This window comes from Elephantulus edwardii, unplaced genomic scaffold, assembly GCF_000299155.1.
Source record: "Elephantulus edwardii isolate Elephantulus edwardi_28Jun2011 unplaced genomic scaffold, EleEdw1.0 scaffold00133, whole genome shotgun sequence".
Lineage (NCBI taxonomy): Eukaryota > Metazoa > Chordata > Mammalia > Macroscelidea > Macroscelididae > Elephantulus > Elephantulus edwardii.
Window position 1 is genome coordinate 5,144,331 of NW_006399883.1, and position 26,890 is coordinate 5,171,220.

The 26,890-nt window shown below is 52.4% G+C and overlaps 1 protein-coding gene across 1 annotated transcript in view; it reads left to right on the forward strand.

Moving 5' to 3' along the window:
• OBSCN (obscurin, cytoskeletal calmodulin and titin-interacting RhoGEF) overlaps positions 1-26,890 on the forward strand; it is a 212,129-nt gene that overhangs the window by 128,298 nt on the left and 56,941 nt on the right. The window contains 20 exon segments of the mRNA XM_006894039.1: positions 13-103; positions 524-787; positions 1,139-1,402; positions 1,771-2,034; positions 2,386-2,649; positions 3,018-3,185; positions 3,233-3,334; positions 4,153-4,419; positions 4,614-4,880; positions 4,957-5,229; positions 5,714-5,986; positions 6,369-6,565; positions 6,837-6,912; positions 13,639-13,911; positions 14,020-14,295; positions 15,271-15,558; positions 15,881-16,156; positions 17,182-17,549; positions 20,884-21,757; positions 23,171-23,449. Of these exon segments, the coding sequence (XP_006894101.1) occupies positions 13-103; positions 524-787; positions 1,139-1,402; positions 1,771-2,034; positions 2,386-2,649; positions 3,018-3,185; positions 3,233-3,334; positions 4,153-4,419; positions 4,614-4,880; positions 4,957-5,229; positions 5,714-5,986; positions 6,369-6,565; positions 6,837-6,912; positions 13,639-13,911; positions 14,020-14,295; positions 15,271-15,558; positions 15,881-16,156; positions 17,182-17,549; positions 20,884-21,757; positions 23,171-23,449 (5,404 nt within the window).

Sequence of the window (26,890 nt, forward strand, 5' to 3'; positions counted from 1 at the left end):
GCCACCTGTGAGCTGGAGATCCGTGGCCTGGCTGTGACAGATGCTGGGGAGTATCTGTGTGTGTGCGGGCAGGAGAAGACCTCAGCCACACTCACTGTGAAGGGTAAAGACACACACTCTGCCACACGCATCAATGACGTGCTGTCTGCATCATGGTGTCCTGTGTCACCACCTCCTTCCTGCATCCGTCAGCACACTCTGCCACACGCATCAATGACGTGCTGTCTGCATCATGGTGTCCTGTGTCACCACCTCCTTCCTGCATCCGTCAGCTTCCCATCTGACTGAGGTCTCCTGAGTTCTTCCAGCTCCACAACCTTTTAAATCAATGGATGTGTGTTCATGAGGCTGTGTCTCTGCCTCTTTGACCTCTGTTTTCCCCATGACCATTGTTGTCCCTCTGCATTTGTTCATTTGTTGTCCTCCCTTTTCTCCTTTGGGAGCGTGTGTGTGCGTGTCCGTGTCTCATCCACCAAGTCCTCCAGATGGTCTGATGTGTTCCATGTCCATTTGGCTCCCACAGCCCTGCCAGCCAGGTTCACACAAGGGCTGAAGAGTGAGGAGGCCACGGAAGGGGCCACCACCACGCTCCGGTGTGAGCTGAGCAAGATGGCTCCTGTGCAGTGGAGGAAGGGCTCTGAGACCCTCCGTGATGGGGACAGATACAGGCTGAGGCAGGACGGAGCCACCTGTGAGCTGGAGATCCGTGGCCTGACTGTGACAGATGCTGGGGAGTATCTGTGTGTGTGCGGGCAGGAGAAGACCTCAGCCATGCTCACTGTGAAGGGTAAAGATTGAATGTGGTCTTGGAGACTATCATGTCTCCACACCATCACCATTCGTCCGTTATGCCAAGGCTGCTTGAGATCTTAGATGTCTGTTGCTCTGCTGACTCATGTCCCCTGGGGCCTCCTGGATCCCCATCAGTGTTGTGATATTAATGTCTCTGAAGTACTTGCTCGCCATCTTTTCTTGTCCTGTCATGGCTGTTTGCTTCCCTCCCCGTCTGTCTGTATGCTGGCTTGTCCATTCCTTCACTCCTTTGGGAGTTTGTGTACTTTTAGCAGCTCTCAATGTGTCCAGTGCACCAAGGGCACCAGACAGTCTGATGTTTTCTGTGTCCGTTTGGCCCTCCCAGCCCTGCCAGCCAGGTTCATACAAGGCCTGAAGAGTGAAGAGACCACAGAAGGGACCTCGGCGACACTTCGGTGTGAGCTGAGCGAGATGGCTCCTGTGCAGTGGAAGAAGGGCCTGGATGCCCTCAGCACTGGGGATAAGTACCGCCTGAGGCAGGATGGGGCCATATGTGAACTGGAGATCTGTGGCCTGGCTGTGGCAGATGCTGGAGAATATATCTGTGTATGTGGGCAGGAGAGGACTTCGGCCGTGCTCACTGTGAAGGGTAAACATTGCATAGATCTGTGGCTTGGTATCTGCACCTTGATGTCCCTTGTCATTACCTTCTTCCTCCATCACTGTCCAGTCTCCCGTGAGTCTACCTAGATGTCAGGTCTCCATCTGACTAGAGTCCCTTGTGTGTCCCCAGCCCCTGACGTCTTGACCAATCGATATCTTGACACTCGTGACCCTCCTGCGTATCCCTCTTTGATGGTTCTCCTGTGACTGGTTGTGCACCTAACTGTTTGTTCGTTGGCTTGCTTGTGCATTCCTTTCTCTTCTGTGTGTTTATGTGTTTCCAATGAATGTATTCTCTGTACACAAAGTTCCCCAGGCAAACTGATGTTCTCTGTGTCCCTTTGGCCCTCCCAGCCCTCCCAGCCAGATTCATACAAGTTCTAAAGAACGAGGAGGCCGCAGAAGGGGCGATGGCCACGCTCCGGTGTGAGCTGAGCAAGATGGCTCCTGTGCAGTGGAGGAAGGGCTCTGAGACCCTCCGTGATGGGGACAGATACAGGCTGAGGCAGGACGGAGCCACCTGTGAGCTGGAGATCCGTGGCCTGACTGTGACAGATGCTGGGGAGTATCTGTGTGTGTGCGGGCAGGAGAAGACCTCAGCCATGCTCACTGTGAAGGGTAAAGATTGAATGTGGTCTTGGAGACTATCATGTCTCCACACCATCACCATTCGTCCGTTATGCCAAGGCTGCTTGAGATCTTAGATGTCTGTTGCTCTGCTGACTCATGTCCCCTGGGGCCTCCTGGATCCCCATCAGTGTTGTGATATTAATGTCTCTGAAGTACTTGCTCGCCATCTTTTCTTGTCCTGTCATGGCTGTTTGCTTCCCTCCCCGTCTGTCTGTATGCTGGCTTGTCCATTCCTTCACTCCTTTGGGAGTTTGTGTACTTTTAGCAGCTCTCAATGTGTCCAGTGCACCAAGGGCACCAGACAGTCTGATGTTTTCTGTGTCCGTTTGGCCCTCCCAGCCCTGCCAGCCAGGTTCATACAAGGCCTGAAGAGTGAAGAGACCACAGAAGGGACCTCGGCGACACTTCGGTGTGAGCTGAGCGAGATGGCTCCTGTGCAGTGGAAGAAGGGCCTGGATGCCCTCAGCACTGGGGATAAGTACCGCCTGAGGCAGGATGGGGCCATATGTGAACTGGAGATCTGTGGCCTGGCTGTGGCAGATGCTGGAGAATATATCTGTGTATGTGGGCAGGAGAGGACTTCGGCCGTGCTCACTGTGAAGGGTAAACATTGCATAGATCTGTGGCTTGGTATCTGCACCTTGATGTCCCTTGTCATTACCTTCTTCCTCCATCACTGTCCAGTCTCCCGTGAGTCTACCTAGATGTCAGGTCTCCATCTGACTAGAGTCCCTTGTGTGTCCCCAGCCCCTGACGTCTTGACCAATCGATATCTTGACACTCGTGACCCTCCTGCGTATCCCTCTTTGATGGTTCTCCTGTGACTGGTTGTGCACCTAACTGTTTGTTCGTTGGCTTGCTTGTGCATTCCTTTCTCTTCTGTGTGTTTATGTGTTTCCAATGAATGTATTCTCTGTACACAAAGTTCCCCAGGCAAACTGATGTTCTCTGTGTCCCTTTGGCCCTCCCAGCCCTCCCAGCCAGATTCATACAAGTTCTAAAGAACGAGGAGGCCGCAGAAGGGGCGATGGCCACGCTCCGGTGTGAGCTGAGCAAGACGGCCCCTGTGCAGTGGAAGAAGGGCTCTGAGCTCCTCCGTGATGGGGACAGATACAGGCTGAGGCAGGACGGGGCCACCTGTGAGCTGGAGATCCGTGGCCTGGCTGTGACAGATGCTGGGACGGAGCCACCTGTGAGCTGGAGATCCGTGGCCTGGCTGTGACAGATGCTGGGGAGTATCTGTGTGTGTGCGGGCAGGAGAGGACCTCAGCCATACTCACTGTGAAGGGTAAAAACTGTGTGTGGCCACACGAACCACTGATTCGGTGTCTGCACTGTTGTGTTTCCACATAATTCATGTGCATCTTGTCTTCCCCTCAAGCCATGGTGCTTGTCTTTAGCTGGACAGGACATGTGTGCTCGGCTTGGTCCTTGCCGTCCTCTGCATCTCCAACCATTCCTCTTAGTCTTCTTCCCTCCTTTGACCTGCTAGTCTCTCCCTGTCCTCTCCTTACCCATTTTGTAGCTCTATTCACCCACTTGCTATCTAGACAAGTCTCTTTTGGGTAGAGCAGTGACCCACCTGCCTTGATGACTGAGGGGACACAGCTTTGCTCTGCAGAGTCTGATAGAACATGGTCCCATCGTGGTTGCTGACTAGCCTTAGAGCTTCTCCTGGGAGACTGAAGTGACTTGGCCCTCCCCTGAGTGATCTTCCCTGGAATGGTGGGAGATCTGTGGAAGGTCGTCTGCCCTGGGCTGTCTGAGGAGACTCAGCCCTACCCTAGAGGCTGTGAGAGGCATATCTCTGTGGGGGTGTGAAAGGGATTCACCCTGCTATGATAATCAGAGGAACATAGCTCTGCTTGGGAGCTGCTTGTTTGGAAAGCTTGTGTGATGAATGCTGTGAGTTAGACCTACAGCTCTTGGCCCCAGGTCAGGTCCTCCTTTGGCTGTTGAGCAAACCCAGACTCCTGGCCCTCTCCTTTGAGTCGTGCTGGTCTAGGTACCGCAGAGATGGGTGGTTGTGGGTGGCCTTGCTGCTGGTATTAGACATGGTCTTGAAGCTGACCCTCTGCTTCCCCTCTGCCTCACCCCATCCTGCAGCCCAACAAGGGGTGTTCAGAACCCCACTGCAGAGCCTACAGGCTGAGGAAGGTTCCACAGCCAGCCTTCGGTGTGAGCTGACTGTTCCGGACACCACTGTGAGCTGGAGCAAGGGTGGGCTGGAACTGCAGGCCGGCGGGCGGCTGGAGCTGCGGAAGCAGGGGCCTGTGGCAGAGCTGCTGCTGCAGGACCTGCGCCGGGAGGATGCCGGGGAGTACAGCTGCACCTGCGGCTCCCAGAGCACCAGTGCCACCCTCACGGTCACAGGTGGGCTTCGTCTCCCAGACGTGCCTGCAGCCAGGCCCAGAGGCCCTGACGGGTCATTCCCGTGTGAGCCCTGCTCCTGCCCTCCTGGAGAATGACTGGAGGGACACCTATGCCTGAGGCTGGCTCTGCTGTGTGCTCTGGACGTCGTGTGCCGAGAGCTGGGATTTACCTCACTCTCCCTGTCCCACGTGTAGCTGCGCCTGTGTGCTTTCTTCGGGAGCTGCAGCCCCAGGAAGTGGACGAGGGTGCGACAGCACGGCTGTGCTGTGAGCTGAGCCAGCCGGGAGCAAGCGTGGAGTGGCGCAAGGGCTCCCTGCAGCTCTTCCCCTGTGCCAAGTACCAGATGGTGCAGGACGGTGCCCGCGTCGAGTTGCGGGTACGCAGCACCGAGCAGGAGGACGCCGGGGACTACACCTGTGACGCAGGGCAGCGGCAGAGCACAGCCAGCCTCTCTGTCCGTGGTGAGCCCCGCAGCTTCCCACCGCCTGGCCACTCTCCAGCTTAACCACTGGCCCTAACACCTCTCTGATTCCTTAGTCCCCAGGCCCCAGTTCAAGACCCGGCTGCAGAGCATGGAGCAGGAGGTGGGTGGCGTGGCCCGGCTGTGCTGTGAGCTGAGCGGGAACGAGCCAGGTGCCTCCGTTCAGTGGCTCAAGGAGGGCGTGGAACTTCGCGGAGGCCCCAAGTATGAGATGCGATGCCAGGGAGCCACATGTGAGCTGCTGATCTGTGGGCTCGAGGCCAAGGACACGGGCGAGTACACCTGTGTGGTGGGTGGCCAGAGAACCTCGGCCTCTGTCAAGGTCAAAGGTGAGCCTGAATGTCCCCAGTACACCCTTACAGTTGATCTAGGGACATAACTGGCCTGCCTCAAACACTTCTCTTGCCAAGTGCTGTTCATGGGGTGCCTGGGTGGGGGGCATGCCCAGAGCCCCTGTGTGTTACCTTCATATACTAACACCCTGGAAGAAATGTGTGGCACAACTGAAGTTCAAAGTCCCTGAACTCCAGAGGGCGGACATTGGTGCATCTTGACGATATCACCTTCCCTGGACCCTGGCCAGCCAAAGCAGGGCCATTTGCAGGGCTAGGACAGACCCTTCGCACACTTCCTGCAAACAGGAGTGCCTTGGCCAGTCTCTGCCCACGAGGTGGTTGGAGGCCTACAAACTTGATGGCAATTGCTGTGGGTAGATGAAGCCGTGGCAGGAGTGTGGGGTGGCCAGCAGGCTTCCTGGAGGAGGAGTAGAGTTAGAGCTGTGGCTGGTCACAGGTCTTCTCTCACTGCCCCTAGAGCCCGAGGTGGCCATTGTGCGGGGGCTGGTGGATGCCGAGGTGCAGGCGGACGAGGACGTGGAGTTCCGCTGTGAACTGTCAAAGCCCGTGGCCACAGGCGTGGAGTGGCGCCTCCAAGGTCTGCCGCTGCAGAGCAATGAGGTGACTGAGGTGGGCATGCAGGGCGGCTGCACCCACACGCTGAAGCTGAAGGGCGTCACCCCTGAGGACGCGGGCACTGTCTCCTTCCACGTGGGCCTCAGCACCTCCTCTGCCCAGCTCACTGTCCGAGGTAGTGGCTCTAAGGGTGCATTGTGGGGCCCCCTCTCACTCTGCTGAAGCTCACAGGATTTGGAGGAATGTAGACTGACAACCAAAGACCCCTTTAATTGGGGACTCCTGGTGGAGGGAGAGAGGCCCACAGGTGGGCAGTCTCAGGGTGGCGCAAGATGTCAGAGTAGAAAATAAGACCTGGCATCTGAGGGTCTGGGCGTGGCTTGGAGCAGAGGCTGGTTGGCTTATCAGGGACTCAGACCGGCCAGTGATCATCTTCACCACCTCTGGGGGCCACAGCCTCAGCCACAGAGAACCCGTCTCCCTTATGCTGAGTCTTCAGGAACTGGAAAGGGGTAACAGGGACCCCAAGACGTGAGCTGTGCCTGTATTCTCTCCAGTACCAGAGGTGACCATCCTGGAGCCTCTGCAGGATGTACAGCTCAGTGAGGGTCAGGACGCTCGCTTCTGGTGCCGGCTGTCCAGAGCTCCAGGCCAGGAGGCCCGCTGGGCTCTGGGCGGGGTGCCCCTGCAGGCCAATGAGATGAATGACATTGCAGTGGAGGAAGGCGTGCTCCATTCGCTCACCCTGCACAAGGTGCTCTCATGGGGACCCTACCTTCTCACAGGGCTTCTGGGGTCCCTCCTACCGTGGGACTTGGGAGGGGAGAACCCTGGGGGAAGGTTCCCGCTGTATCAGGAAGCGCCTCTGTTCCTTCAGAAATGCCTTTCCTGGAGAGGGTGACAGGGGAGGTGCTGAGCCCCTAACCTGGGCCTGTGAGCAGAGGTGGGATGGCCCCATGGGGAGGCCACAGAGCCCTCTTGGTCGGGATGGGTCTGCCTCAGCATCTCCATCTTGGTGTCCTTAGGTGACCTCTGAGGATGCTGGAACTGTCAGTTTCCAAGTGGGTTCCTGTAGCTCAGAAGCCCAGTTGAAGGTCACAGGTGAGCAACTCTCTCCCATGCCTGGCCCAGCCACTGCTGGCCATGAGAGTGTCAACCCCAGGGGGCAGTGTCCACTGACAGCTGTTGGAGGAGTGTAGCCAGGAACTCAAGACTTTCAGCAATGACTTTAAAGCCTAGTCCTTGAAAGTGACGACCGCATGAGGCCGCTAAGGTGGGATGGTGAAGACTTTGTCTTCCACACATCTACCCGTCTGGCAGGAGTACAGCACGTGGCACGCATCCACACTAAGGCACCCTGCGTTTCTTACGGTGCTGATGCAGCAGGTCATCTGTAACACATGGGCTGTTCATGCAGAGGGTGTGTGTTCCAGGCCTTCAAAGAAGATTGTAGAGACTTTGTCTTCAACTTGGGTTAGATTTTGCCTGCAAAACTGGTTAGCCTCTCCCTTACTGTTCTATTCCTGGTTTTCAAATTGGTCCTCATCTATCCATCATCCATCTATCTACCAACTATTCATTCAACTGTTATCCGTCTATTGAAGATCATCTATCCATGAGACATCCACCACTCATCCACCACTCATTCATCATTATCCATCGTTCACTCTTAATCTATCCACCTGTTGATCTGCGTACTGTCCATCCATCCACTATCTGTTCTTCATCCATCCATTTGTCATCCACCTTTCATCTATTCATCTCCTTAACATTTATTCATCATCATCATCCATTCACCATCCCTCTGCCCATCCATCCAGCGTCGTCCATTCATGCATCCACCATCCTCCATCCATCCACTATCCTCCATCCGTTCACCATCCTCCATCCTTTCACCATCTACCATCCACTTATCCACTCACTTATCCTTTCCTTAATTTATTGACGAAACCTTTAAATCACCTACCTTGGTCAACTCACTGTCCGTGAGATGGGCTGTGTGCAAGGATACCATGAGGCAGCCGTCCATCTGATAATGGAATTGGACATGGAGACAGAGTATGTTTTGACATCTCAGACGCCCCCTGAGTTTTAAAAGGCTGGACAAATGTGGTCGGTACTGTGGTTTATGGAATTGAAAACCAATATACAAGTGCTCTTGAGTGATGAAAGAGGAGGAATTTCCTTGATGTCATGTGCAGAGGGATCAGGAAAGGTCTAATGAACTCTGGGGTGGGCAGCTGTGTGGTGATGTGTTAGGAGGGCTGTTTTGGGGGGCCTTGCATGTCCAGGTGAAGGCTGTGTTTAAGTTGTACTGTAGGTCAAATATTCCCAGCCTAAGAGTGCCTGTTCACTTACAGCTGGCGACCCTCAACCCTTACTGTCAAACCTAAGTCTGGGTGGCAAAGCACGCGGCAGAATGTGCTTGAGTTGGTGCTGTGCTAGGTCATGTGCCAGGCAAGCTCGGGAACCAGCACTGCATAAAGCTAGAGGGTAAGCAGAGCAGTGGGCCGAGGTCCAGTCAGGAGCACTTGGGAAGAATCATCTAGGAAACGTGTTAACAGTGCCGCTGTGTCAAAGTGCCCAGAGCACAGAGGAAGAGTGTGGAGAGGAAGGTTGCTGAGGAATTCCCGATGAGAGCATCTGCTGGGAACAGGAGGAGGCATTGTGCTGAGGGTATCTGGCAGCTCTGGAAACTCTCTCCACCTGCCCTCATTAACTATCTGCCTGGGAACCTTAGCGGCAGGGAGCTATGCGAGGAGGTGGATGGAGAAACCTGGATGTTGTCAATTGTGAGTCAGCTTGTGTCTCTTCGGAAGGCATAGTGTAGGTAAGTGTAGAGAGGTCTGCGTAGGCCCTCAACTCTGGAGATGGTGAGGGAAAGGTTAACAGCGTCCCATTCTTCAACCTGAGGCAGCAGGCGGTGGAAGAAGCATTTGGCTCTCCCAGGCTACTCTCAAGTCTTCTTTCTGTTGCAGTGGTGGAGTGGGGGCTTGACTGTGAGGGAAGAGGGGTCCCTGAGTGCTGTCATTCCCTGTCACTGCCCTTGCCTTGAGTGAGACTGCGAGCCTAGGGAAAGGAAGACGGATTGGGAAGGGGAGTATGGAGGGCTCAGGGAAGGCAGAGTCTGTGGAGTCCAGGAAGCTTCTAGAATTTAACCCCTCTCTGCGACAGCATGTGCTAGAGTCCTGGGATCTTAGGGCTGAAAGGACCTGAGAGACACTTGGAGAAGTCACGTTCTTGGGATGGGACTGCAGGGACAGATGCTTGCCTCCCGAGGCAGATCCTTTTTCCAGGAGGGCTTATAATAAATAGCCTCCCCTCCCTACCCGCTCCCCACCCTGTGCTGACTCAGCCAGAAGGGTTCCCAGCCACCAGGCCTGAGGCATGTCTGCTCTGCCTCCTTGCTCTTCCAGCTCTCCTTGAAACTGGCCGAGTCCAGAAGTGGGTTGGGTCCAGGAGAGAGGGCGCAGCATGGTGGGAGTGGAACTTCCACATCTCAGTCTGTGCACTGGGGGCTGCTTGCCACAGGTGATTCCCAACCCCCAACTTCAGGCTGGGGATTTACTGGACCTCAGCATGGCCCTAGGTGGCTTCTGAGCAGGCAGGTCCCAGGGTGACCCTTGACCAGATGGACCCCAGGGGGACCCCTGCTTACATGTACCCCAAGGTGACCCCAGGGTGGCTCTTCCTGTAAGGACCCTAGGGTCGTCATCCCAGGCCCTTCTTCTTGTCCTGTCACGCAGAGGCAGCGTTGCGCCTGGTGCGTGGTTTGCAGAACGTGGATGTCTTCGCGGGGGAGGTGGCCACCTTTTCCTGTGAGGTGTCTCGTGCTGGTGGGCCAGAGGCCCGCTGGTGGCTGGATGGGACCCTGCTTCAGGACAGCCCCCAGAGCACCATCGCTGTGCATGAGGGGACCCTCCACTCCCTGACTCTCTCAGGCCTGGGGGTCGCTGACTCGGGCACCATCACCTACCGGGCAGGGCCTCTGGTCTCCACGGCCAAGTTGTTGATCAAAGGTATTGGCCGATAGGCTTCCTCGTCCCCATGCTGGCGCTTCTGCTCCCACCTCGCATGTCTCCTGCAGGCTTCTGGGCATGAGTCAGGGTCAGAACAAGGCTGACACCTTGTGGCCTGGACTGGATAGCATCCTCATGTGCTCTCTGTGGAGCAGCTGTGAGGCTGGGTGGCAGCGTCCTGCTCTGCCTTGTTTGGTGATAAGAGCAGACTCAGGCAAGAAGTGAAAGAGAAGGTAGAGTCTGCCCCCTGTCTGTCAGTAGGATCCAAGGCACTGTCCACCTGGCTGCCACCTGCCCTGGCTGGGGCTCTCTGTCTCCCTCCACAAACATAGGGCACCTTTGGAGGGCAGGATGGAAGGTGAGAGCAGGCTTTTCAGAAGCTTTTCTTCTGACTCAAGGCCACAGCATCTTGCCTGGGACTCTGACTGTACCTGTCGTGGATGTGGGAGGGGCTGGCTGAGGGGAAGGCCCACGCCCCTACTTCTGGTAGAGGCCTCCGGGTCCCCTGCTTTGCCTGGTGCACAGACACTTGAACATGGTGCTAGGGGCTGGGGATCAAGTCATCTTTCCCAGAGCCAGAGAGTGAGACTAAGGGTGTAACAGATATAGGACATAGGATACCTCCAACTTCCTTCCCTTCGATGATTGGCATTTAATTTTTCTTAAGATTAGAAAAGCAACTCATATCCTGTGTATAAATTTTGGGGTGTTTGGTTTTAGAGGGGGAACCATGTTTGTTAAGAACCATTTCAACAAGTGGGAGAGGAGACAAGGCAATCATTTTAGGTGGCTCTGGTTTGGGGGGTGTATATGATACTAGGAGATTCAGGATCCCCATAGAGAGGTCAAGCTGGGCTGGGCAGCTGGGTGTTGGGGGTCTGAGGGTGTTATGGAGGGGCTGTTCTGTCCTCTGCAGAGTGCTGAGCAGAAGTTTGCACTGGGGGAGGTGGCCCAGCCTGGAGGACTGGATAGAGACCAGTTCAACAGGGTCATATGCTGAGGGTGGAGGGACCATGTGTGGCCGGTGGGGCCGTGTGTCCTTCTCTTCTGGAACCACAGCCTTGACAGTGAGCTCATGGCCACCCTACTGGTCCTCACTGATCACGTAGAGGTCATCTTCCAGTGTGTGTCTGTCCTAGCCACAGCCTAGCCCATCACCGTGCAGTTGAAGCTAAGTCTTGCATTTCTTGGTTTGAAACATGGGGCTGGGGCAGAGCGTCCACGCAGGAGTCACTTGTGGGACCCTTCTCAGCACCAAGCCCCAGCGAAGCCGATCACCTGAGCTGCCACATGCAGATCAACGCTGCACACCCGCCCCTCTCCCAGTCCTGCGGCTCCCTGCTTGCCTGGTTTGAACTTGCTGCTTCTGACACCACATTGCACTGGCAAGGGGGTCTGGCGTTACTGCTGCGCCTAACGCGTGTCCCGGGGTGTCGGCCGACAGATCCTACAGTGGAAGTGGTCAGTGCCATGCAGGACCTGGTGGTGGAGGAGGATGGCACGGCCGAGCTCCTCTGCCAGTACTCCCGGCCCGTGAAGGCCACATGGAAGAGGGATGAGCAGGAGGTGCGTGCCGACGGGCGCCGGGTCATCATAGAGCAGGACTGGAACGTGGCCAGGCTGACCCTCAGGCCGGCCTTGCCCTGCGACAGCGGCATCTATGCCTGTGAGGCTGCGGGCACCCGAGTGGTGGCCCTGCTGCAAGTGCAAGGTGAGGCCGCCCGGCTAGCAGCCAGGACCCGGCGGCAGCCACAGCGAGGCTCAAGCTGTGCCAGGAGGGGAGGGTGGCAGGCCAGGATAGGCAGGGTCTGATGAGGCTTGGCCTGTGATGGGGAGATGGCAGGCAGCCAAAGCCGGGACCTTCAAGGATGCCTCCAGTGTGATGGGACAAAAGTCAGGCACCAGAGGAGTGAGATTTAAGAGTAAAACCGTGAGGTGGCAGAGGTCTGAGCACAGTCACAGCAGGGGGCTTTCGCTTTGGCTGCACCAGGACCTGACTCCCACCTCCCAGATCCCTGCTTTCCTCCTCTACCCCATCCTATAATGTGGGGGTGGCGGCAGGAGAGCACCTGGGTGGAGGTTGTTCCCAAAGGCTCCAGAATAGCAGGGAGAAACTCTGGGAGGAGGCAGGTGGCAGATGCATGTGTGAGGGGTGAGTGTCTTGTGAGAAGGGGCCGCAGATGGGGCAGCCTTCAGCTTCAGACCTAACCCTTGGGTGAGGCTGTGGTCTGCAGCAGACAAGGTAGGCTGAATCTTAAAATTATAGATTTACATCCTAGTATGTTCCCTTTCTGGACAGGCTTGCATTCCCATAGCAGTTGCTCTGTGATGATACCCTGTATACGTGTGTGTGTGTGTGTGTGTGTGTGTGTGTGTGTGTGTGTGTGTGTGTGTAATAAGAGGGATGTTGGACTGCAGGTCTCAGCCGCTAGGCCCTTCATTTAGCTGTGCTTGCATACTTTATGTAGAAGCCTGAAGCTGGAGGTGAGCTGGAGTTCAAGCTATAGAGAGAAAGGGGGCAGGGGCAGGTCTAGATTCACTGAATGATTACCAGTGGTCACGGAGTGGGAGGGACTGCAGTTTAATAGGACAAACATGAAGGGCCTCCTAGCCAGGAGTGCCCTAGCCAGGAACTGAGGCAGATGAGGGCCAAGATGTGGAAATCTGTGGCTGGACCATGTGAAGGCATGAGATTAAGACCAGTAGAGGGCTGGAGCAAGGCAGGTGGACTGTGAGCTTCTCAGGCCAGGGTGAAGGGCCTGGTTCTGAGGCTCATTACCACTGCAAAAATGTGGGTTTGCAGTGCTAACAAGGCAGGGGTGATACTGGTCATTTTGAGCAGAGTCATGGTAAGATCAGGGGTTGCTGAGTGGAGACAGTGAGGGCAGGGATGAGAAGTGGAGGACCAGCCGTGGTGTTGAAACCTTGGGCTACACTGAAAGCAACTGTGGCAGAGAGCCCGAGGGAGATCGTTTCACCCCTGGCCACAGCTCAGGGCTGCTGTTGCTCTTTGTCTCTGTTGAGAGTAGCAGGGACCTTCCATCTGCTTGGTCCATAACATCTGTGGTCGTGATAGTATCCCATTTGGTGGAGGGGAAGCTGATCTGGAGGAAGAAGATGGACAAGAGTTGTCTGGTTACTGGTGGACACCCCTCAGCTAGTGGGGTGCTCAGGGGCATGGTTGAGGACGTGGCATGCTGTGGCTCCTTGGCGGGAAATGCCCACCAGGATCTACCTCTCTGGAGAAGACCCTGTTCTCTGGGGCAGGTCGATCGTACTTGCCCCTCACTGGCCCACCTCCCACCAGGGTACTGTGCTTAAACTGTGGGGGCCCAGAGTTGTAATCAGTGCACTGGCATGAGCTGAAGTTTAGATGGGGCAGGCCTCTCTGCCCACGTGTGTCTGCTATGAGGACTCATAAGTGCACAATGCAGGTGAGTTAGTGAGAAGGGAGTGTCGGCACCGTGGACTGTGGACTGTGGACTGTGGTCCCCCCCCCCCCCGGGTGCACCAAGCTTCCTGGGAACCATGGCAACAGCGCAGGGAGCACGGCCTCACCTGCACCTGGACTGTAGGGCGATGCAGGGTAAGCATGTGTTGATTAGCAGATGGCTCCGAGGCTCACAGCAGGGCCGGGGCAGCCTCTCTCTGAGGTGAGCACACCACCAGTGGGATTACACCACATCCCACATGTAGCGATGGGTGACCCCTAAGGTCCCAGCGTGGGCTGCTCTGTGGTGGACCCTGTGCTCTCTGTCTGCTGGCGGAGGAGCGCACACAGGCCCTGAGTTGTGTCGTCTCTTCACAGCCAAGAACACGGTGGTGCGAGGCCTGGAGAACGTGGAGGCACTGGAGGGCGGGGAGGCACTGTTCGAATGCCAGCTGTCGCAGCCAGAGGTGGCCGCCCACACCTGGCTGCTGGACGACGAGCCGGTGCGCACCTCGGAGAACGCAGAGGTGGTCTACTTCGAGAACGGCTTGCGTCACTTGCTGCTACTCAAAAACCTGCGGCCACAGGACAGCTGCCGGGTGACCTTCCTAGTCGGGGACATGGTGACTTCAGCATTCCTCACCGTCAGAGGTGATTTCATGTGGGTGGGGTTCACTGAGGCCCCCGGGGGTGGGTATGTGCCTGCTCGGCACCCTGCACTGTGACCTGCGCGACCTCCCCTTGCTGGTGTGTTTGCAGGCTGGCGCCTAGAGCTCCTGGAGTCCCCACAGGATGTGTCTGTACGGACTGGCAGGCCGGCCACCTTCCGCTGCACGCTCAGCGAGGTGGTGCCTGTGGGCGAAGCTTCCTGGTACCTCAATGGCACTGCCATCTCACCGGAGGATGCAGACTGGATAGTCACTGCTGATGGCAGCCACCATGCCCTGCTTCTTCAAAGTGCTCAGCCCCAACACGCTGGGGAAGTGACTTTTGCTGCCCGAGAAGCGGTGGCCTCAGCCCGGCTCACCGTGTTGGGTGAGTAGTTCCTAGCAACTCTCCTGCTGACAGTGTCTAGCGGGTCCCAGTCCAAGATGCTCCTGGAGGACACAGCTGAGTCCTGAGGTGGGAACTGGAATCCTAGTTGACTTGCTCTGAGCAGACTGGAGAGAAACTCAGCTCTGTACCTGAGGCCTTGAGTTCCAGCTTGTCCTGCCCTCAGGTGATGCCAATCTCCTTGTGGGTGCTAGCTCCTTCAGGGATCCTGGTCTGTAAACAAGTCTCTCTCTCAGGGCCTAGACAGAGCCCCCAGGCCTCCCTTGAGTCCTCCTGAGCAGGCTCTGGGTCCCCAGTGATGTGAGCTGGAGCTCAAGCAGTTGGGCTGAGGACTGGAGCTGCCTCTTCATCTGGCTTCAGGGGTAAACTAGGCGTGCAGACAGGGTGGAATGTCCTCAGGCCCACCCCTCACCAAGTACCTCAGCCAGTCCTGAGGGTCCTGAGCCTGTAAGGGATGGTGGCGTCAAGCAGGCAGTGCCTGGGCCCTGGGAGGGATGCTGCTGGCTAGCCCAGGGGAAATTACAGTGGTGGGAACCTGCCACTCTTGATAAGAATGGCCCAGTGATTCCATCTTTCCTCCTCTCTGGGCCATCTGAACAGAGTCCTGCAAAAGCAGCAGGTGCCAGGCTTGTCCTGGTGACTTCAGTCTTGCCCCATGATGCCCCAAGGCTTCTGGAGGATCATGGGCTCCCCTGCACTGAGCTGGGCTCAATGACGCAGACTCTTGAACTGAGTTGCCCTGAGGTGCCGCACAGAGATGCTGCCCTCCTCTGCCCCTTTGGGCTCATAAGAACTCAGTACAGGCCAGAGAACCAGACACAGTCGCACACCTTACCTGACCTCAGACACTTGGGACTAGACTCTGGGTTCAGCTGAGGGGCTGTCATCGTGGGTGTTTGATCAGGCAGGTTACTATCTTTTCTCCATTCATGTGCTCCTTGGACATTCCGTCTGCAGGCCTCCCGGACCCCCCGGAGGATGCGGAAGTGGTGGGCCGCAGTGGCCGGTCTGTGACCCTGTCCTGGGTGGCTCCGACCAGTGACGGTGGTGGTGGCCTCTGTGGCTATCGGGTGGAGATGAAAGCAGCGGCCACAGGAGAGTGGCAGCTGTGCCATGAGCTGGTGCCAGGGCCTGAGTGTGTGGTGGATGGCCTGGCCCCTGGGGAGACATACCGCTTCCGTGTCGCAGCTGTGGGCCCAGCGGGTGCCGGGGAGCCCGTGCACCTGCCCCAGATGGTGAAGCTTGGTGAGTCACAGCTCCCCTCCCACAGAGGATTGGCTTTGTCATGGCCGGTCCCCATCTTAAACACCTGCCCTGAGGCCTTGTTGTTGCATGTGATGACCAGGTGGTAGTTAGGCCAGGAGGCTGCAGAATATTCTTGTTGTGAAGTCCAAGCTTCCTCCTGCTGAGAAGATCCCCACCCCCACCCCCTGTGAGTCCTAAGGAGGCACCTCTGATAGCAGAGGCTCCTCTGAGTCCCAGGGAGGGCGAGGTCTAAGTCCTATGGCATACTTTCACTGACATGGGCTGCCCTCTGTTCTCTGTGTCTGGACATTGCTGCCCACAGAGCCTCTGGAGCCCAAGCCTGCCCCCCTGCCCCCCGTGAGTCGGGAGGTGGCAGCCGGTGAGGAAGTGCGTCTGGAGTGTGAAGTGCTCACTGAGATCGGAAAGGTCACCTGGCATAAAGGTACAGAGCGTATCCAGCCTGGTGGCCGCTTTGAAGTCATCACCCAGGGCCGGAAGCAGACGTTGGTCATCCGAGACTTCACGTCAGAGGACCAGGGCGAATACCATTGCAGTCCAGCTGTAGGCCAGGCTCCAACAGCCACTACCACCTTCCAGGGTGAGTCCTGCAAGGGCTGGAGTGAGGGGCAGCCTTCCGGGACAGAGGAACTTGACATCTGTTCTCTCGGGGAGGGACACTGAGGCCCCTGAACGAGGGTCCTGAGGCCAAGAGGGTGTTGGGGTAGACTCTACAATGCTCAGCCATGGTCTCATATCCCTCATCTTTGGTGCCCAGGCTACATGCACGTCCCTTGGGTCTTGGCCCCATCATGTCAGGCCGCTTTCACTCCCTGAACTTGGCCACCATCATTCCTATAAAAGCGACTTTCTCTAAGACCATCAGCAGCAGGCAGTAGTCAGAGCAGGCTGGCCAATGTGGCTGTGGTACCTGGGATTTGAACTCACTGCCCCTGTTTCTTATCTGTAACAAGTGTCAGTGCTTGTCACCTGCTTTCCTGTGATTGCTGTGCGGGCTGGGTTTTAGAATAGACCTGACCTGTTGTGTCTTTTTGTGTCTTACGTGGGAGTGTTGAGGACCTTGCATATCCAATTGTGAGGTTCATTAAGTCAGCCAAAAAAATAAATCCGTGTTTCTAGGAAGGGAGACAAACACCAGGTAGCCTACAGGGTGATGAACTCTGTGATTGCAGTGTGTAGGGAGAAATCCAGATAGGCTTCCTGGAGGAGGTTGCAGCATGCTTGTGAGGATAATTATATGAAAGGCAAGTCAACATGGTCAGAAGTTGCAAAAGGGAGTCGGGGCCCAAGCAGGGCTGGCCTCTGAAGTTGAAGCTGTGTGCCCTCCAGGCCATGTGTCTCACAGAGGCAGGAAAGGCCAGACAGCACTGTCCTGACTATAGCTTGCCCATTCGATGGCCAGTACGAGGTATTATGTGGGGATTCTGAGGTTAGGAAGGACAATCACAGGCCTTGAGTACTCTGTAAATTGAGATTGTGTCGTCTAGACTTATCTAATGGCCCAGACAGGGGAGCCGAGATGTAGGGAAAAGTTGCTGGTGCTGACCACACTTTGGTCAGTAGCAAAATATACTGACCTGCCTAACCACCCACTGTCCTCCTCAGTGGTGCTGACTGCAGGCTCAGAGGGTGAGACTCCGTCCCAGCCCAGCCTCCCTCCAGAGGCAGCCCAAGAGGGCGACCTGCACCTGCTGTGGGAGGCCCTGGCCCGGAAGCGCCGCATGAGCCGGGAGCCCACCCTGGACTCCATCAGTGAGCTGCCTGAAGAGGATGGGCGCCTGCAGCGCCTGCGGCAGGAGGCGGAGGAGGGGGTCCTCTCCGAGGACTACTCCACAGCTGATGAGCTAGCCCGTACGGGCGAGGCTGACCTCTCACACACCAGCTCCGACGATGAGTCCCGGGCGGGCACCCCTTCACTGATTACCTACCTCAAGAAGGCTGGGCGGCCTGGTGTCCCAACTCCTGTCAGCAAGGTGAGCCTCCAGCTTGGCCAACGGGGGAGCCCTGAGGGTCTCAGAGCTTCATCCATCTGCTGGCTAACCATCAACCATTACTATACCTGCTCACCAGCATAGTGCATAATGTATCAGGCAGCAGGTCAGCGGTTTGAATCCCTAGCTATGCTGTAGGAGAAATGTCAGTGGTTTCCTCCTGTAAAAATACATTGCCTTGGAAACACTATGGAGGGTTGATTGCAGTGGGTTAGAACTGAAGTGGGCATCTGTTTATCAAATATTTGTTACATCGTTCACCCACTTTCATCTCTTCACCCTCTATCCACCCATCAGTTCTTTAACCTACTGGTCTTCCCATCCACTCTCCTACTAGCTTCACCTGCCCTTCCATTCATAGTACCTCCCTGTTCACGCATTCATGTACCCATTGTTAGGCCCTCACCTCCTTATGTCTCTTTCCCCACCACCCTCTTATCCTTTCTATGTCCATCCACAAAGTTGCTCATCCACCTACTCATATTCTCCCCTGTACCTGCTCATCATCGCATCCACTTTCCGCCACCCCTTCACCTACCTCCTCGTCTCTCCACTCCAGCTGTTCAGTTTTCTCGTGCTTCGCTCTCCTGTCATCTGCTTGCTCTTTCACGCACACTTTTATCTATCCATTTGTTCAACGCTTCATTCACTCGTGCATCTGTTCATGCAATCACCCAGTCGTTGAGGCATTCACTTTCCTACTCACTATTTTATCCACCTACTTAGACACATTGCATCCATCTGTCCATTCCTCTCTTTTCCTTTTTTTTAAATTGTGACTTTAATGAAAGTTTACAAAAAAGTTGGATTTTCATTCATTCATTGTTGCACATTTTCTTTCCACTCTCCTTTTCCCCTCACTTAGTTCATTTTCTTTTTTAAAAAATGTATTTGTTCATTGTTGCACAATTTCCTCCCTTCCCTTTCCTTCCCCCTCCTCCAGCCCACTTTGCAATGCACCTCTAATTCTGCACTGTTGTCATACATGTAATGCCTAATTATATATTCCTTTCAAACAGATCTTTCCTTCATATGTTCCAATGCAATGTCATTCATTATCTATCTATTTTTTTTCCTCTTATCCTCTCAACCCCCATATCAGTCCCGTTTTATAACAGTAGTGTTATATGCAGTGTTTGTCCTTTTGTGACTGAGATATTTCACTCAGCTTAATGTCCTCTAGAGTCACCCATGTTGTGTAATGTTTTAAAAGTTCATTGTTTTCAGTGCTGTGTAGTATTTCATTCAGTGAATATACCATAAGTTTTCTATTCATTCATTTTTTGATAGGCACTTGGGTTACTTCCACCTCTTTGATATTGTGAATAACACAGCAATAAACATGGGTGTGTGCGTACATCTGTGTCGGTGGCAGCTCTGCTTTCGTTAGGCATATTTCCAGTAATGGAATTGCTAAGTCCAATAATATTTGTTTCCAACTTTTTGAGAAAGTGACAGACCTCCTTCCATAGTGGTTGCACCATTTTACACTCCCACTAGCAGTGGCTAAGGGTTCCAGTCTCCCCACAACCTCAACAGTGTTTGTTGTTTGCTTGCTGCTCTGTTGAACTTTGCTATTGTTGCTGGGGTAAAATGATATCATAGTTATTTTGATTTGCATCTGTCTGATAGCTAGGAATTTTGAACATGTCTTCATATGTTTGTTTGCCATCGGAATGTCTTCGTTGGTGAAGTGTCTATTTATATACTGTGCCCATTTTGGAATTGAATTGTTTACCTTTTTCTTGTTGAGTTGTTGGAGTATGAATTTTAGATATGAATTTCTTGTCAGATATGTCATTGTCGAATACTTTTTCCCATGTAAAAACTGTTTCCTTTTGACCCTCTGGAAAAGGTTTTTCTGATGTGCATAGGAATTTGATTCTTTAGATGGTCCCTTTCATCTATTTTCTTGTCTCCTGGTTGTAGATTTTTCAAGATGCTTGGAAGACTGTTCATGTTGTGGATTAGAACGTCTAGAGTTCTTCCAAGCTTTTCTCTGATGAAGTTCTTTGGATACTCCTTAGTCCTTGATCTACTTTGAGTTAGCTTTTTTGTTTGGTGTGAGGTGTGGGTCTTGCTTGAGTTTTCTGTAGATAGTTTTCCAATTTTACAACACCATTTTTTTAAAAAGGCTGTCATTTTCCCACTTAACTGATTTTGTCTTCTTGTAAAAAATCAGTTAACCATAGTGGATGAGCTTATTTCTAGGTTCTCAATTCTATCCCATTGATCCGTGTGTCTGTCACTGTACCAGTACCACGCTGTCTTGACCACCACAGCTGTGTGAATTTGAAATGAGAGAGTGCGATGTCTCCTACCTTGTTTCTCTTTTTCAGAAGTGCTTTACTTATTCAGGGTCTCTTTCCATTCAAGATGAAATTGGAAATAGCCTCTCCCATCTCATTGAAGAATGGAATTGATATCTGTATTGGGATTGCATTTTGTATGCTGCCTTTGTTAGAATTGTCATTTTCATGATATTGAGTCTTCCTATCCATGAGCATGGTATATTCTTCCATTCCTCCAGGTCTTTTTTCCCCTTGTTCCTTTCCTCTCCTTGACCTTTTATCCATACATTCCCCACTGCCCTCTCATTGCCTCATCACCCATCCTACACGTGTGGTCATCTTCTGTCCACCTACCCACTCACCCCTTGCCCATATCATCTGCTTCCCCTCACCAAGAATAGACTCACACTTTCATCTTCTGTTTCACTAGGCCATCTGCTTCACCCCACCCCAAGCCTGTCCATCTAGCCCTTCCCCTACCCACTTACCCTCTGTCCATTGTTCTCTCCAGCTGTCCATTCAGTATTTCCCCATGCAGTCGATGCCCAGTGAGTGCCATGTGCAGAGACACAGAAGAGAGGTGATGGCAGATTGGGATGTTACATCCACTTCAGTGCCTGCCACATTTTCACCCTTAGTAAATCGTTGTTGCGTGCCATGCATAATTGTATTTGTTCTAAATGCTACTCAGTGATGCCCTAAGAACCTGAAAGTTGGGGCAAGTCATCCAGTGTTGGAATCCACCTTAGGCTTGTGTTTTGCTCAGCCATATCCATGTTTGTGTATTTTCTGGAAAGGGTCAGCAAATAACTGTTTACCTTCAGATAAAGGCACTCTGAAAGCTGAGGTTGGCACAGATCTCCCCTAGTTCACCAGTGTTCCCCTGAGGCAGCTGATGGATTCAAACCATGTTCCTTTGGCTTGGCAGCACAACTCCTTACCACTAAGCCATCAGGGCTCATGGGGTGTGGGCAAAGGGTACCTGAACTCTCCCCAACTCTGAGGTCCTGGGCTCTGTCATGCAGGTCATGACGCCACCAGCTGTCTCTGGGAAGCCACAGAAGCTGCAGAAGCCACAGGAGTCCCCTGCTGCAGTCCACCCCCCACCTGGTGACCTGAGTGCTGAGGACCTGGGTGACCCATCCTTGGACAAGGCAGCTGTGAAGATCCAGGCAGCATTTAAAGGCTACAAAGTCCGGAAGGAGATGAAGCAGCAGGAAGGACCTGTGTTCAGCCGTACCTTTGCGGACACGGAGGCACTGGTGGGGGATGCCCTGCGCTTGGAGTGTGTGGTGGCCAGCAAGGCAGACTTTCGAGCCTGCTGGCTGAAGGATGGTGTGGAGCTGGCTGATGGGCGGCACTATCACCTTGACCAGCTCAGTGATGGCACCTGCTCACTGCTCATCACGGGCCTGGGTCGCACCGATGCTGGCCGCTACACCTGTAAAGTGAGCAACAAATTTGGCCAAGCAGCCCACAGTGGCTGTGTGGTGGTCAGCGGGACAGAGAGCGAAGCCGAGAGCTCCTCAGGGGGTGAGCTGGATGACGCCTTCCGCAGGGCTGCCCGGCGGCTGCACCGGCTCTTCCGCACCAAGGGCCCAGCCGAGGTCTCGGACGAGGAGCTCTTCTTCAGTGCTGAGGAAGGCAGCGTGGAGCTGGAGCAGCCTGGGGACTGGCAGACGTACCGTGAAGACGAGCACTTCGTCTGCATCCGTTTTGAGGCCCTGGCCGAGGCCCGCCGGGCTACCACCCACTTCAAGGAGATGTTTGGCACCATGGGGATTGGAGTGGAGATCAACCTTGTGGAGCAAGGGCCTCGTGGGGTGGAGATGCGCATCGGCAAGGTGGCCCCGACGGTGGTTCAGGGGCCAGCACCCAGCCTGCTGACCTCAGACACTGGTGAGTGTCGTGATCTGTCAGGGATAGGGAGCTAGGATTAGAGGGAAGGCTGGTAGTGGTCAATGTTGGCTGAAAACCGAGGGTATAATCTGCACTTCAGTATCGGGTTCTTCAAAGATGCTACAGACTTTGGGGAGAGAGTTGAGGAAAGCCCTAACTATGAGGTTAGGTAGACCTGAACTTGAATCTTAGTTTTGCCTATTATTAGCTATGTGCCTTTGAGCCAGATCGTCTCTGAATCTCTATTTCTTCACCTGTAAAATTGACAAGTAAATTTCCTAGTTTTTATCATTGATAGTTTGAGATGTAACAAATCTAAAAGGTGATGTTTCATACGATCCAATCTGAACATTTCCTATTCAGATAAGTACAGTCCAGCAGCTTCACTTCACTGTTTATTTGTATCTCCTAGGAACACTGGTAGGTTAATAACCCTGCCTGCCATTTCTTGAAACTTCTTTCTGAAGCCCTTACTCCTAAAGTCATTTTGACTTCAGATTCCTCACTTGCTTCCACTGGATTCTGAGTCCCTGAAGCCTTTACCCTTCCCTTATCCTTTCCTTTTCTCTCCATTTCTGGTCTTCTAGTTTTCTCATGTCACAATAGCTTGGGAACCAAGTTTCCAAGGAGAGCATTCTCCTTAAAGAGCGGGGATAAGAGAGACAGTCAGTGGACAGAGACAATATTCTTTTTAGCTTTCAGGGCCTAGGAGCAAAGTCAAATGATGGAAATGACAGTGCGATGTATTTATGTGGAAGCTAAGATGATTGGCTTGACTTCAGATTGGGTGCTGAGTCCTGGGAATATACCCTAAAGAAACCAGAGCCACAACTCAAACAGATATATATGCACCCATGTTTATTGCTGCTCTATTAACAATAGCAAAAAAGATGGAGGTAACTCAAGGGCCCATCAGCAAATGAATGGTTATAAAATCTATGGTACATTCACACAATGAAATATTATGTGCATTGAAAAACAGTGAGATCGTGAAACACTACGCAGCATGAGTGAGCCTGGAAGACATTATTAGGCTGAGTGAAATATCTCAGTCACAGAAAGACAAATATTACATAACATTTCTATTATAAAATAGGATTGACATAGGGAGTGGGGGAGAATAAGAAGAGTGGATAAATAATGAATGCTGCATTGGAGCAGATGAGAGGAAGAACTGCCAGAAAGGAATATCTGATTAGGCATTATATGTATGAGAACCATCTGGAACAAGAAGTGCATTGCCGAGTAGACTGGGGGAGGGGGAAGGGAGAGGAAGGGAGGAAAATGTGCAAGAATGAATGAATGAATGAATGAAAGAAAACCCAACATTTCTGTAAACTTGCATTAAAATCATAATAATGAAAGAAGACTGAGGGTATTACAAGTAACTTCTACATGCTTGCCCTTCCTCAGCTCCAGTGTTCCTGACTGAGCTCCAGAACCAAGAAGTACAAGATGGCTATCCTGTGAGCTTCGACTGCGTGGTAACAGGCCAGCCAGTGCCCAGTGTGCGCTGGTTCAAAGATGGGAAGGTGCTGGAAGAAGATGACCACTATATGATAAATGAAGATCAACAGGGTGGCCACCAACTCATTATCATGGCGGTGGTGCCATCAGACATGGGCGTCTACCGCTGCCTGGCTGAAAATAGCATGGGCGTCTCCTCCACCAAAGCTGAGCTCCGGGTGGACTGTGAGTATTGGCCTTCATGTTGAATGACTCTAGGATGGTTGGTGTGGGATCCCCTGAGTGGTCTGAGCCAGATAATACAGTGCTCGGGTTGGGAGGCTGGTCCAGAGAGCCATCACCGCAAGCCAGGCAGGATGTGAAAAGCTTCCTTGGGAGCTAGGACCAAGATTAAGGTACTCCTCTGAAGTCCATTTAGAGGGAGGTTTGAAATGCGAAGCTCTTTCTTCCCTGAGTGACATCCAGGCTAAAGAGAGGGCTAAGAATGTATGGCAGAGTGTCGAAGAGGGAGTGGACCTGATGGAGCGATGAGAAGAGCTGGGACATAAAGGGCAAGCCCACTCTAGCCCGTATGCCCTTTCTCTATAGTTCAGATGGGCCTGACTGGAAAGCCCCTCCTGAGAAGTTCAGTGGTATAGTGGAAAAGGGCACAGCTGGAGCCACAGAAATGGGTTCAGATTCTGGCCTTTATCAGCATTTTGAACTGAGATAAGCTGTTCAGTCTCTCCATGCCTCAGATTCACTATCTGTAAACAGCAATCACGGCATAACTGAGAGTTAAGTGAGTTAGTTTCTGTAAAGTATATCAAGTAGTGTGAGTACATAGTTACACATTAATTCAGTGGTATCTGGTATGTGTGGAATTGTTGGGATAGAGACAAGACTATCTCTTCTGGCCTTGCCTTGTATAGATGCCAGAGAAACTGAGCAAGAGTCCTTGAGCCCTTCAGTCCCAGCTGGCTCACGCTGTGAGGCTCTGCCCCTTCTCACTGCCCTTCCCCATGTTTTAACCTGATGGTGTGGGCCAGGGAGAGAACTTGGGAACCTTTTTGAGGTAGAATTTTGTGGACTGGAAGTTGACCAAGGAGCTCTCATGGCATAGGGGTTAAGTGCTCGGCTGCTAGCAGAAAGGTTGGAAAGGTCAGTGGTTTGAACCCACAGGAGGAAGATGTGGTATTGTTTGCTTCCATAAAAAGCTACAGCCTTGGAAACCATATGGGGAAATTCTATCCGAACCAAAGGATTATTATCAATCAGAATCAACTTAATGGCAATGGATTTGGTTTTCTGGAGTCAGAAGCAAGCACTGAAAAAGAACTAGTAAATGAGCTCATGAGGGCTATAGAATACAAGATCAATACACAGAAACCATCTTCTAAGCCCCTTGACAAGGTTAGGTCCTGAGACCAGGTTGTTATGCAGGTATTAGCACTACCTGGAACTTTGTCTATGACGTGCAGCTCTAAGGGTCCAGAAGTTGGATCAGAGGGCTTCCGGGTCTGCCCCTCCCTCATCGCCAACTGTCTGTAGTTCACTTGCACCTTGGCTTTTGCCTGTGGGAGGGTAGTGGTGGGGCTGCTTCTTGTGTTATTCCAAACCACAATCAAGGCTGATTGGGTCAAGATTTGCAGCCAGGAGCCCTACCCTGAACCATGAGTCCTCTCTAGCCTTGAAGTGATGTAAGTAGGTTTTTATTTCAGTCACAAATTCTAAATGTTCTCTATAAAATCGCCCATCCACTGGGCCCACCACCTTCTGGCCCTAGCACATCTAAGTCTGAAAATGGTTGTATATCATGGTCTGCAGGGAAGTGACTACTGCACACCCTGGCTCGGCATTTTGATGCACTCCCAAAAATTTGAGACCTAAAGCTTCAGATCTGCTTGGAGTGCAGGATAGCCACCAGCCTGAGCGGGTAGGTAAGGCTGTGTAACACACAGTAGATTTGTGTGCAAGAACACAGTGGAGATTGTGAGAGTAGCACAGGGTCGGGCAAGGTTTCAATCTTTTGCACCGGTAAGTCACAGTCAACTTCAATGTACCTAACAACAGCAACAACAACATGGGGCACACACACACAGGTTAATGGACCAAGGTCTTGACATTTTGTTTTATTTTAACTTGCTTTGAATCCAAGCTATAGGTGAGATGGAAGACATCAAGGACTTGGTGTCCAGGAAAGAAACACTCATTCACTCATACACATGAGTCCTATCTAGCCTTAAAATGGTGGAAGTAGATTTTTATTTCTGTCATAAATTCTAAATGTTAGATAATGAGATAGTAAGTGAGTATAAGTATATTGTTAATGAGTGACAATATGATATTTAAAATAATATTGAAGCTTGACATCAAGAAAACAAAGATTCTCACCACTGAGCTGATTGGCAGCATCTTGATAGATAGTAGAGATTGAGATTGTTGACAGCTTCAATTTGCTTGGCTCCACAATAAATACTCTTAGTACCAGCAGCCAGGAAATAAAAAGATGGATAACATTGGAAGTCTGTTAACAGGAACCTCTCCAGAGTACTGAAGAGTAATGATGTTATTCTGGAGACTAAGCTCTGCCTGATACAGACCACAGTCTTTGCAGTTACTTATTATGTGTCAGAAAGCTGGACAATGACTAGGGATGATAGAAGGAGAATTGATGCCTTTGAGCTTTGGTGCTGGAGAAGAGATTGAATATACCATGAACTGCTAGGAGAACAAACAAGTTTGTCTTGGAGAGGGTGAAACGAGTCTGCTCCTTGGAAGCAAGGATTCTGATGCTTCTTCTGACTTACTTAGTGCATGTTGCAAGGAGAGACCAGTCCTTAGAGAGAGATATCATTCTTGGGAGGGCAAAGGGGCAGACTTCCAAGAGAAGAAGACCCTCAATGAGATGGATTGATTCAGTGACTAGGGAAATGGGGGTAGATATGTCAAAGACAAAAAGACTGGCACAGGATAGAACAGAGTTCAGAGCAGTTGTAATAAGGGTCACTATGAGTCTCAAGTGACTTGACAGCATATAACAAAAATAACAATTTATAATTGCTCCAAACAAAACTGAATACTTAGGTATGAATATAACAAAATATGTACTGGATCTATATAGTTAAAATTTAAAAAATATTGATGAAAGAAATAAAAAAGACCTAAATATATAGAGAGGAGGCATAGTATGCTTAACATCGGTATACTCAATGCAATAAGCATATTAGTAATACCTAAAATAATACACAACTGCAGTATAAAAATTGAGGGGACATAAGAGCAACGATATCATTCTAGAGACTAAAGTGCACCTAATCCAGGCCATGGTCTTCTTAATTACTTGTTATGCTTCAGAGAGTTGGACAATAACTAAGGATGACAGAAGAAGAATAGATGCCTTCAAGTCGTGGTGCTGGAGAAGAGTATTGAACATACCATGAACTTCCAAGAAAACAAATAGATCTGTCTTGGAGAGGGTGACACCAAGTCTCTCCTTTGAGGCTAGGATTTTGAAGCTCTGCCTCACTTACTTTGGGCATGTAGCCAGGAAAGACATCCTTGGAGAAGGACATCATTCTCAGAAGGGTGGACGGACAGTGTAGGAGAGTGAGACTCCAGTTGCAGTAAGTTGATGCAGTAACTGGGGCAATGGGGATTGGTGTGTTGATATTAGTGAGACTGGCT